At 46.3% G+C, this 12,303-nt stretch overlaps 1 protein-coding gene across 1 annotated transcript; it reads right to left on the minus strand.

The window, feature by feature from the left end:
- Positions 1 to 7,826: 7,826 nt before the first annotated feature.
- On the minus strand, positions 7,827 to 8,168 carry LOC145562972 (uncharacterized). The gene has a single exon (XM_081623384.1). The coding sequence runs from the start codon at positions 8,166 to 8,168 to the stop codon at positions 7,827 to 7,829; it is 342 nt and encodes a 113-aa protein (XP_081479510.1).
- Positions 8,169 to 12,303: the final 4,135 nt, after the last annotated feature.

A 12,303-nucleotide genomic window follows, 5' to 3' on the forward strand; every position in this document is an offset into this window, starting at 1 on the left:
TATTTATTGCTAATTAATAACTCAGTACACTAATTGTACACTCATTGTACATTTGTACCTTTTTTTTTTTTTTGTAAACTTATGGGCCTATGACTCCTGAATAGGCTGACTTACATGTTTAATGTTTTCATGGGCGAGAAAGCCAGCCCAAATAAATAAATTTCATTGGTCTTAAGGCCCGCAGCCTACAATCCATGGACCATGGGTATAATTGCGTTACAGCCTACAGAGGCTTACAACATTTCTTTAGAGGTGTCAATTCAGACATATAGGTCGAGTTTGGTGAGGTCGAATCGAGTTAGATAGGATCTATTGAGCTGAACTAAACTAAACTAAACTGATTGGAGTTGAACTGAATTGAACTAAACTGAGCTGAAATAAATATTTTATGAGAGGAGGAAATTAGGAGCTGAACTGAACTGAACTGATTGGAGCTGAACTAGATTGAACTAAACTGAAATTAAGCTGAAGTGAACAGGCCCTTATTGGTTGTTATGGGAATTTACTTCCCATAGGAACTTGTATTTCATGGGAATTAAATTTCTACATCAAATTAATGGAAATTGGATAAATTTGTTTGGTTGGCATGAGGAAAGTTGCAAATCATGGGAATTTTAACTCACCTAGGGAGATGAGGGGGGGTGTTTGGGTAAACTTCTCATGTTTTGTGGGAAGTCACAATTCCCACAAATTTTCAATTCCCTCATTTACACTTTAACAACTCATCCTTTTTCAAATCCCCATGATTTTCCACTTCCCCCATTTTCTTTAGAGTTAATACCACATAAGGGTATTGTTTCGGGTAAAACAATGGGACCTTCGGCGAGGTCCTTTTGAGTGGGCTGAAGACTGGACTCAGTCCAAGTGACTCTGGGCCGAGGGTTTCCTGCACAGCAAACACACGTAAACTGGCCTCGGGGGTTGTGCCAAGGAAGGCCCCTCCGATGCCGAAGTCAGTATAGTGTAGAGAGAGAAAGTGCTATGCGAGAGTATTAATTACTTGAGAGGCTATTTGTGAATGAATGCAATGTAAGAGAAGTGAAGGCTTTTATACCTTAGCACAATAAGGAGAATTGGGCTTGGAGCCAAGTGGGCTTGCCACGTTGACTGGACCCTTAACTTGACTTGGCATGGATTGGAGAGTTGAACCTTTGACCTTGGACTTGTAATTGAATCATTTATGGACAGACTCAATTGACATAAATTGGACCCAAACAACTTGCCCCCCAGACCCGATTTGGAAGAATGACGGGTCGGGTCTTGATTAACAAAAAAATGGAGGGAAATAAATGATTTAATTTAAGTCAAAAAGATTTAAAATTTAAACAATCATTAATAAAATAACTGTCATTAGGGTAGTAATTAAAGAAGTTAGACGGATAATGGGTAGTTAATTTGAGGGGGTGCGTTTAATGGTTACTTAATGAGGGATTAATGAGAGATTAAAGGCGCAAACTCCTAGAATTCCTATTTCTGGAAAGATTCCACACATTCTCACTCTAACTCACGTAAAACCCTTGATTCCGACTTCAAACTTCGCTGATTCCTCGAGATTAAGGCTTCAAAACTGAATCTTAATACTCCGAACTTGCAGATCGGCGAATTGCGCTTCAGACTAAGGTAATTTTCTCCGAATTTAATTCGGTTTTCTTTGATTTTCGAAGCACCCTTTCTTTTTCCGATTTTTCTTTCGAATTTTCGAGCGATTTGAGCCATGGCACGAGGCCGAGTTTGACATCCTAGGGATAGAATCAGACTGACCGGGGATAGTTCTCGCTCTGCCGAAGAGGGGGGAATTCCCGCTGTTCCGCTGAAAATTGCGCCTCCCCGGGAGACGGGGGAGGCTAGCACCTCTGGAACGGTGCCTCCCCGAGGGATAGGGGAGGCGAGCACCTCAGGACAATAGGAGGATGTAGCCACTGCAGTTTGGGAGTTGCCCCCTAGGGTTGCCTAATGGGTGAACGCTAATGAAAAATGGGGGTTGTTGACTTGCTCGCCCTATCCCTGGTGGGTGAAGAACGGTGAAGCTTATTGCTTTGCTGAACAAATTAAACTTTTTTACAGCATTCTAGAGGAGGACAGGTACTGGTGCCGAATGCCCGCCACAACTGATAGAATTCACCGTCCACCCCTTGGCTATGTGGGGGTGTACACTAGGCAACTGCAGTACAGGCTTCGGTTCCCTCTTCACCCCTTTGTTACTGAAGTGCTGAACAAATACCACATCTCTTTGTGCCAATTGACACATGTCAGTATCCGAAGGATAATGACCTATCTCTGGGTGTGCTTGTTCTATCACCAGCAGCCGAGCATCCACTACTTTAAGAAGCTGCATCGGCTCGTGTCGAACATCCAAAGTGGTTACGGAGAACATGGTCCTGGATGGTGGTGAATTGAGAGTCTGCCGAGGTATCTGACCATGTGGCCGAACGACAGTTCGGATAAGGACTGGCGAGGCCAGTGGATTTGGGTCAGGGTTCCTTCAAACCCCGAGCATTCGAATTTCTTTGGTGCCCCCCGATATTTATCGCAACCTGATCCAAGGATGCGGGACTTGGGTCCTGAAGCAGCTGGGGCACCCAATGATGTTCAGCTGAACTATTTTGGGAAGAAGGAGAATCCCGAAGGAACATGCCGATGGAAATTCGTGCCTGAGACTTGGCTGCCGGACTCTCATTATGCCTTTCAGGAGCGCATGCTCGCTGTTGTCGGCCTCAGCCGAAAATATAGAGGCGGTAAGTACCTTCGCTGGGGCTGATGACTCCATTTCTTTTGTTTTAATTTCAGATTTCAGTACCTTAGCATGCTTTTTGCTTGTACTTACGCGTATTTTCTCCTTTTCTCAGTATTGCACGAAGGCAACGTTGGATTCAACTATCAGTGGCTTGGGATCAACGCTGAAAGGGTGGTGACAAACAACAAGCCCGCTATAACTGAATCCAAGGATCGACCCTTATCCTTGCATGCCAAGAAGTTTGTCATCATTTCGGCTTCGGAATATTTGCAGCGGAAGCCTTGGTGGGAGAAGAGGGATCCTCTCTTCCGCTTAACCCTTGAAGAGGAGGAAGTTGTTGCTACCACCGCTGAGGTAACACGAATAGCCGAAGCTTTTGAAAGCGGAGAGGGGACTTCTGCTGCTGCAGAAGGGTTAGAGAGGACACCGAAGACGACCGGCTGCTAGAGACCACGGTAAGCTCTTTAATATCTGACTTAGCATTTTTTTTTTGAATTTGTCTCACGTCTTGCCCCCCTATCCTCTTCTGAAGCAGGACGAGGAGGAAGAGGAGAGAGATCAGTCTGACGGAGAGGTTCCCTCAGACGCAAACGATCTAATGATGAACCGAAAGAGGACCGTGATCAACCCTGGGCAGTTCCAGGAAGCGCCTATTCCTAAGAGACCTCAGAATAAGGAGGTGGCTGCTATTGATCCTCAGGTGGTCATTCCCCTTTCTCCGAAGACTCTTCCTGCCGAAGGAGGAGGTGCAGAGAAGACTCCTCCCCGAAACGAAGTTCATGGGGAGGAAGAGGTTAACCAACGGACTCCTGAGCCAACCGCTGAGGCTCAGGGTGATCCGGAGATTGTGCCTTCCCCTCGGCACACAGCAAATTCGGCTGAAATTCAAATTGAAGCTGAGAAACTGGGGTCCTTGGCCGAGGGGGAGAAGGATGATGAAGACGTGGAGATTTTGCCTGAGGCTCCGCGCATTTTCACAGATAAGGAGCTTCAAGAAACTGCCGAGGAATAGAGGGCTGCTGAACAGCGCAGGACTTATATGCCCTCTTCCTCGGCGGCTGGTTCCTACGACACCTTTCATTCTTTGGAGATGGGATTTGGCTCTATCCCAACGGTGCCCCTTCCCCCGCGTGCTCGGCTCGTCCTGGATGAGTGGCGCCCTCATTCCATCGCCTACTTCGGCGATCTGCCAACGCCTCTGAGTTGGACGGGCTGAAGTTTTGGACTTACGGTGCTGCTGGGGCTCTTGAAGTTTCAGATAGGGTGCCTGACCCTTTCCTTGACAGCCAAAGGCTTCTGATGCAGGTAACTCTTTCAGCCTTTCATTTTCAAACTTGATTGATGATTTTTGATTGATTTTTTTTTTCTACACTTTCCTTTGCTGTCCGTAGCTATCGCACAATCACTTAGTGGCCACTGCCATGCGCGATGAGCTAGAAGTTAAGCTGGAAGCAGTTGAGAAAAAGAAGGCTGAAGCTGAGAAAGCGACTGTTGAAGCCGATGCTCAGGAAAAGAGGGTGAATGCTGCCTTCAGTACTTTCTGCAAGGAGATCGAAGAGCACATTCTCCCTGCTTTTGACCAGGGAGAGGCTCTGCTTAATGAGTACTGAGCAGTCGACATCCTAACTTTCCGGGCTCAAATTGAACGAAAGATTGAGGCTGAAGTGAACGCTCGGGTGGCTAGCCAAGAAGCGAGACTTGAGTAGAGAGTTAAGAGTTTGGAAGCAAACATGACATGTCTAGACCAAGTTGTTGCGGACAGAGATAACCAGCTCTCGAACGCCCAAATTGTTGCTGAGGCCAAGGACGAGAGGCTGCAAGAGATGGAGGACCAGCTGAAGGAGAAAGAGGCTGACTTGTCTCAGGCTCAGACTGCAGTACGCCTTGTCCGGGATCAGTTGAAGAATCAAGGAGAAAGAGGCAGGACTCGGCTCCAGCTCGATGAGACAAAGAAGCAGCTTGTTGATGCTCAGGAAGAGTTAAAGGTCAAAGTTTATACTCATTAGGAGTACAACCAGGGCTACGACATTGGCTACAAGGTGGCTCGGCGTCTTGCTATTCACGTCAACCCTGAGATAAACTGGGACCAAGATGAAGAATGGGCCATGGACAATGATGATTACTATTTAAGAACTGCCCACCCAGTTGAGAGCGAGTTCTTGGTTCGCTGGGATGCCAAATTGGCGGCTGAAGCTGAAGAGAAGGAAAAAGAAGCCGAGGCCCAGAAAAAGAAAGAAGCCGAGGAGGCTCCAGCTCACACTACCTCGTCCTCAGCTGGTATTGGGGGCCCTATTGGTTTCAGCTCAGCACAACCAGATCTTCCTGAAGCATAGGAACTCGGGCAGCCGTACTCAGAGTCCTGCGGATCAACGTGCGCTTAACTTTAGACTTGTCTCGATCTGACTTCAGCCTTTTTTGCCTTAGATGTTTTTTTGCTTCAGCTTGCCTCATTGTACAAACTTTTAACTTTGTTTTTGTCTCTAGTTGTACTTCGGCAGCTGTAATTTTCCTCTTGTGGGCGGCTGCCGATGTTATTTCTATGTTCTGAAACATTTGACTTGTTTGTAGCTCGGAGTTCGAGCATACTTTTCATGAATCTACTGCTTTTCTCTCAATTGCCTTGCTTTAGACTACGCATTTTGCTTTTCTGATTTTTCGAAAATTTGCCAAAATCTTCTAAGTAAAAAGCTTCGACTTGAGGAATTTTAGCTGAAGATAATTTGTATTTGTACACTTGTTTCCCCCTAGAAATCTGAAGTCTCTGTCTTCAGATTTCTAAGATGACTGCTTGCCCTTTTTTGATTTAGACGAAGCTCTTTAGTGTTAACAATATTTTTAATACTTGTGTATCTTTTCTTGGTTTTCTGTCTATCCGAAAAAAATGGATATCTGAGACACAAGGCCAACCTAAGGCAATGTCTCAAACAATGACCTTCTGAGGTACAAGGCTCAGTTAAGGTAATACCCTAGATTCGTCCATGGACTCACTGCCTTGAGGAACAAGTCTGTCCGAAGCATTTGCTTCGGTTGGAAGACTGATGTTCTATTTAGGCGGGTTTGTCGGCAATCCGAAAACATGGTGCCTAAAAGGCAAATGTTTCGGGTAGTGCCGAAAAAGAACCCTTAAAGAGTAGGTGGAAGACAGAAAAATGAAAGAATAAAAAATTTGCAAGTAGTTATGGGAATGGTGGCTCGGAGGCTTTTCATTAATAATCAAAGATGCACTTACAAAGATTGTTTTGCCCCGAAGGGTTTATACATGATAATTCTTAAGTACATCAGCATTCCAATGATTTTTCAGCTCAGTTCCATCCAACTGCCGAAGTCGGTATGTTACAGGTTGGAGCTCATCATAAATTTCGTAAGGTCCCTCTCAAGTGGCTGAGAGTTTCCCATGGATTCGGCTCTTCTGCACAGCTGCAACATTCCGAAGGACGAGATCTCCAATTTTAAGAGGCCTCGCATGGACTCTTCAGTTGTAAAATTTGCTGATTCTCTGCTTATATGCAGCCATTCTATCTTGTGCCGAATCTTTGACCTCGTCTAGGAAATCGAGGGATTCCTTCATGAGTTGTTCGTTTTCAGCCGAGAAGTGGTACACTCGGAAACTTTCAGCGCCGATTTCCACTAGAAGGACGGCTTCGGCTCCATACACCAGCTCAAAAGGTGAATGGCCGTGGCCTCTTTTTCAGTTGTCCGAAGTGACCAGAGAGTTCCAAGGAGTTCCTCTAGCCATTTGGACTTTTGATCTTCAACCCTCTTCTTGAGAGCGTAAGGATCTTCTTATTGGCAGCTTCGGCTTGACCGTTGCTTTGCAGGTGACACACTGCTGAGTATGCCAACTTGATGCCGAACTGATCTGTATACCGCCTCAGCGGTAAATTATCAAATTGCCTTCCATGATCAAAGACAAAAACCTTCGGGATACCGAAGCAAGTGATAATGTTCTGCGAGATGAATTTTCTGACAGTCTGCTCTGTAATGTTCGAGGCTGCCTCGGCCTTGATCTATTTGCTGAAATAGTCGATGCCGACTATCAACCGTTTTTTCTGATATGGAGCATCCGTGAAGGGACCCAAGATATCCAACCCCCATTGAGCAAACAGAAGCGGACTCAAGCTCGGCTGAAGATCTCGAGCTGGCTGATGGATAACTGGTGCGAATTTTTGACATTTTTCGCATTTTCTAACCAACTCCTTAGCATCTAAGATCATGGTGGGCCAGTAATACCCCGCCCTTAATGCCTTATGGGCTAAAATTCTTCCCCCAATGTGGTTCCCGCAGATACCGAGATGAATTTCCCGAAAGATGTAATCAGCATCTGTTGGTCCCACGCATTTTAGCAATGGGGCCGAGAAAGATTTTTTCAAAAGCTCTCCCTTGAAGACAATGAACCTTATAAGCTAGGATGGGGTCCATCCTGCTTGGTTCTGGGTTGATGTAGCACACTTCAGGTGCTTCGTCAACGCTTCTTTCTCGGCGCACTTCCATATATACGGATCGGTTCAGCTCGGTTAGAGTTGAACTTGCAAGTTTGGAGAGTGCGTCGGCTTGTCCGTTCTGACCCCTTGGGATCAGTTGAACTTCAAAAGTTCTTAATTTCGCAATAATTGTTTTGATCTTTGCGAGGTAAGCTATCATCGAGGGCTCTTTGGCCTCATATTCTCCTCGGATCTGATTTGCAACGAGCTGAGAGTCTGTCTTGAGACAGACATGTTCGGCTTCCAGAGGGATGCACAATTCTAGGCCAACGATTGTTGTCTCGTACTCGGCTTCGTTATTCAAAGCTTTGAATGAAAATTTGAGTGCATACTCAAAGGATTTGCCTTCGAGAGAGGTTATCATTACCCCTGCCCCCGAACATTTACGGTGGAGGATCCATCCGTAAAAACGGTCTAGATTCTCTTTTCTTCGTCTAGCATCTCCTGGTACTAGCATTCGGCCAGGAAGTCCGCTAGAGCTTGAGCCTTGATGGCTGCCCTCGGCTGGTAGCTGATGCTGAACTCAATGAGCTCGAAAGCCCACTTGGCTAGCCTACCGGATTTTTCAACTTTGCCGAGAACTTTTTCTAGCGACTGATCAGTTAAGACCACTATTTGATGGCAATCAAAATAGTGGTTGGGCTGACTGCCACGTACAAGTACAATGTTTCCCCTTCAACTGGACGAGCCAGCGTAGGAAGTTGAGCTAGATGCTCCCGAAGCTGCTTGAAGGCCTCTTTTTGCTCATCTTCCCAGATGAGCTCCTTGGTTTTTGGGAGTTTAAGGGCTTTGAAGAAGGGTTTTCCCTTGTCCGAGGCTCTGGAGATGAACCTTGAAAGGGCAGCCATTCTTCCGATAAACCGCTGAACGTCCTTCTTTGTTTTTGTCTCGAGAAGATCGAGCGCTGCTTGCACCTTGGAGGGATTGACATCAATCCCTCTTTTGCTGACCATGAAGCCTAGGAACTTCCCAGACTTCACGCCGAAGACACACTTCTTCGCATTCAGCTTCATTTGGTGCTTTCTTAAGGTGGCGAAGGTATCGGCCAGGTTGTAACATGGTCTTTATCCTCTTTTCTTTTGACGATGGAATCGTCAACGTAGACTTCCATGTTTCGGCCTTTCTGATCGGCGAAGACCTGATCCACCAACCTTTGATATGTTGCCCCCGCATTTTTCAATCCGAAATGCATCATTTTATAATTGTACACCCCGAGAATGCATCCATGAAACTAAGCAGAGCATGCCCACTTGTTGAGTCGACCAACTGATCGATCCTTGGCAAGGGGTAAAAGTCCTTCGGACAAGCCCTGTTTAGGTCCGTGAAGTCAACGCACATTCTCCAGACGCCATTTTTCTTCTGAACCATCACCACATTAGCCAGCTATTCTGGATACTGACAGGGTTCGATGAAGCCTGCATCCAGCAATTTTCTGACCTCGACTACGATGTCTCGGTTCTTGCTAGCGGAGTAAATTCCGCTTCTTTTGCTTAATAGGCCGACACATTGGGTCGACGTTAAGCTTATGGGAGATGAGGTTCGGATCAATCCCGGGCATGTCAGCTGCCGAGAAAGCGAACACATCTCTGTTGTCCCGAAGGAGTTGGATGAGCTCAACACGGACATTCGAATCGAGATCCAGTCCGATTGTGACGTATTTTTTAGAATCTCCTTTGGTCAACTCTATCGTTTCAGTCTGATGGTCCAGCTCCATTGCTTTGGGGCCGGATTCTTCACAATCTGGCCTGCTGTTAATATCAGCAGGCTTCCCAGACTTCTTCTTCGGATGGCCCTCTGAGTCTTTCGGCTCAGATAAAGGACCAGCCTTTTCTTTCCCTGGCGACTTTTCTTTTGCCAGAGAACTTTAGGCCGAAGCACTCAGGCCTTTCGGCTTCTTCATGCTTCATTCCATTTCTTTTTCTTTTTCCTCCTCATCCTCATCGTCGTCGTCTTCTGAATGACTAGTGGATGACTTGAGGTAGTTGCACCTTCGGGCTTCCTTTTGGCTGCCCTCAATTCTTTCGGGGTAGCCGGCGTCTGAAACGTAGATCATAATCTGATGGTACGTGGAGACTACCCCTTGAATTTCATGAATCATAGGTTTCCCCACGATCACGTTGTACACTAAAGGAGCGTCAACGACCAAGAATTCGGCCATGACATTCCTGGCTGCTTCGTCGCGGTCGATGGTGACAGGAAGAGTAATCTTCCCATCAGGGTAATTTGAAGACTTGTTGAATCCAGATACCGGGTAGGGTATTGGCGTGAGGTGCTTGGTCTTCAGATTGGTTTGATTGTAGGCCTTTTCGGAACAAAATGTTTGCTCCGCTGCCACCGTCGACGAGAGTTCGCCAGACGTTATGGTTGGCCACTGTGGTGATGATCACCAGGGGATCCTCATGAGGGTACGTCACCCCCTGGCAGTCGGCGGCTATGAATGTCATGTTCGGCACCGGCGACTGAGGAGGCTGTATGTCGGTGTTATTCACCTGATGGGTCAGCGCCCTAAGATAACGTTTCCTCTCCCTCCGAGAACAGGTTCCTCCGGAAATGGCTAGGATTGGAGGGTACACCTCCTTCTCCAGTGCCTTGTTGTTTTTCCGGGGAAAGTCAATTTGTTGTCGAGAGTCTTTCTCGGTATTTTCAGCTTTCTTCTCCTCGCGATGATCCGCGAGATATTTTTTCAAATATCCCCTTCGGACCATGTCTTCGATATGGTCCTTCAGCTGGATACATTCCTTGGTGTTGTGTCCAGGGAACTCATAGAATTCACACCACCGATCTTTATTTTTCTGCCAATACCACTGAGGAAGCCGTCTTGGCTTTTGTACTTATGCTCATCCTTAGTTACGCTGTAGATTTTTACACAGGGAAGGGCGAGCGGCGTGTACGCTTCGAATATACCCGTGTGAGGGGCAGACTTGTCCTTTTTCGACTCGGCCGAAGATGTTTTAGGGGCTTTTCCCTTTCCCTTCTTCTGGCCTTGGCCTTCGGACGATTGTTGTTTTTGCTTCCCTGCCCCAGCTTGGGGGTGGGTTTTTGTCTTGTTCCACTCCTCGGCTCGGATAAATTTATCCGAAGCGTTCAGAGCTTCTTCCAAAATCTGCGGGGGATGCATGACCACGAAGTCAAGGAACGGTCCAGCTCGAAGTCCGTGTTGCAAAGCAAAAAGGCCTATCCTTGGTCCAAGCTTGTAATGTCGGACGACTCGTTGCTGAAGCGGGTTAGGTAGTCTCGGAGACTTTCGGTCTCCCATTGTTGCAGACCCATGAGTTCTGCAGTTGTCTTCTCTCAGCGATTTGCCGTAAAAAACTTACTTTTAAACTTGGTGGACAGATCGTCCCACCCAATTATTGAACCTTCCTTGACCCCTTTGGAAATCCACGCTTGCGCGGCCCCCTTGAGAGTGGTAGGAAAGTACTTGCACCAGGTCGCTTCGGACCTGGGGTTCAGATGAATGTGCCCCTCGTAAGAGGCAATGTGGTCCTTTAAATCCGAAGTGCCATCATAAGTAATGTGCGATAAAATTTTAACCGTCGGAACATGCTCTTCCAGAATCCATTGCTCGAATGGAGAACTGGTGGGAAGCATTACGGCCTTTCCCTTGTTCCTGGCCGTTGGGACCGCGCTCCGCCCTCTCAGAGAGGTAGAAGTGGTTTTCGTCCCCGGCCGGGAAGATTCAGGACGAGCCTCGGCATGGTCAGGGAATGAGAGGCGACTGTGCACACTCGGTTCTCTTGTGCCGAGGCGGTCGTAGACGCTTCGGCGGGCAAAATCTGACTGAGAGGCAGAGTTGCTGCTTTTGTGGCTCTGGTAATTTTGGGTATTGGACTCCTTGAAGAAGTGCGGGTTCTTTTTCCTTTCTCGTTCGGTCCTCCAAGTATCCTCTTCCCATTTATCCTCCAATTCCTTGAAGGATTGGGGCTTTCCCCCCTCCTGTCCGATTTTCCTCCGCTGATGCCTGGTATGCGGAGGTGATCGGTCACAAGGAGGTGGCATGACTCCAGCCTTCATGGCTTCCATGAAGACCGCAAGTGCTCTCGCTATTTCCTCGGTCGAGGGCCCTGTTTGAGGGGTCTCTCGACTGAGAACGGGAACGAGAATGGATGCTCAAAGGCTGGCTTCGAGCATTAGATTGGCTCGGACGTTGAGAGTTCGTCCGCTGAGAATGATGAGAGGGAGATTGAGTTCTCTCTCTTGACAGCCCTTCCGAGCTGGCCCCCTCTGAGGAGTGCCTACCCGGTGAAGGCGAAGGAGACGGAGTGGAGAGTGGTCCTTTCTCCGACATCATGCGACTCTTCTTTGATGAAGAAGGGCCACTTCCGTCTGACTTTTTGTTCTTACGGTTCTTAGCCATTGATACTAAGATTAAGTAGAACGATTGAGATTGGCTTAGTTTTTTAAAGTCTTCCCCACAGACGGCGCCAAATTGTTTCGGGTAAAACGATTGAGCTGCTTTAATAAAATTGCAGTAATTTTTTCAGCCTTGACATGTTAAAACTTCAAAAAAAAAAAATTACTCGATTTTCCTTCAATTTTTTCAAATGCTGCGTGTGATTTTTTTTTTTTTTTCAATTTGATGCAGGGTCTGAATGGAGATGACAATGGAGAAGAATATAAATGGAAGCAAGTAATTTTTTGAGCTATAACAACTAGTTTTGTAACAGCCAATATCATTGAACAACTCCAAACATTAGTAACCTCTTCATTTATGTCAGCATTTCAATTTTCCTTTTTTTTTTTTTTTAATTAAATGGTAACCTGTTGTAGTAGGTTATTTATGGGTTGAGTACCCTAAATGAAACTTTTGAAAGTTCAGTACTCTAAGTGAAACTTTTGACAAACTTCAATACCTTCAAGTGTTATTTACTCATTTTCTTTGTGTAACCAAACAACCCCTAATTATTATGTTCAATTATTCAATGGTTTATACAAGTTGAAATCTAAATCGAATTTTATTGAAATCGGTTTTAAATCAAGTCAATCAGATCAGTTTTAACTCCTTAATTCCCCCACCTCTTCCTTTTGCTTTAGCCAGGTGAAAAATCACATCAAACTCTTGAAAAATATTCCGTTACATGTCATGAT

Source organism: Chenopodium album, chromosome 10 (assembly GCF_948465745.1).
Source record: "Chenopodium album chromosome 10, dcCheAlbu1.1, whole genome shotgun sequence".
Taxonomy (NCBI): Eukaryota; Viridiplantae; Streptophyta; class Magnoliopsida; order Caryophyllales; family Amaranthaceae; genus Chenopodium; species Chenopodium album.

What these genes read in the sequence shown, in the direction of transcription:
- LOC145562972 (XM_081623384.1), bottom strand. Translation starts at nt 8,168, where the DNA reads ATGGTCAGCAAAAGAGGGATTGATGTCAATCCCTCCAAGGTGCAAGCA.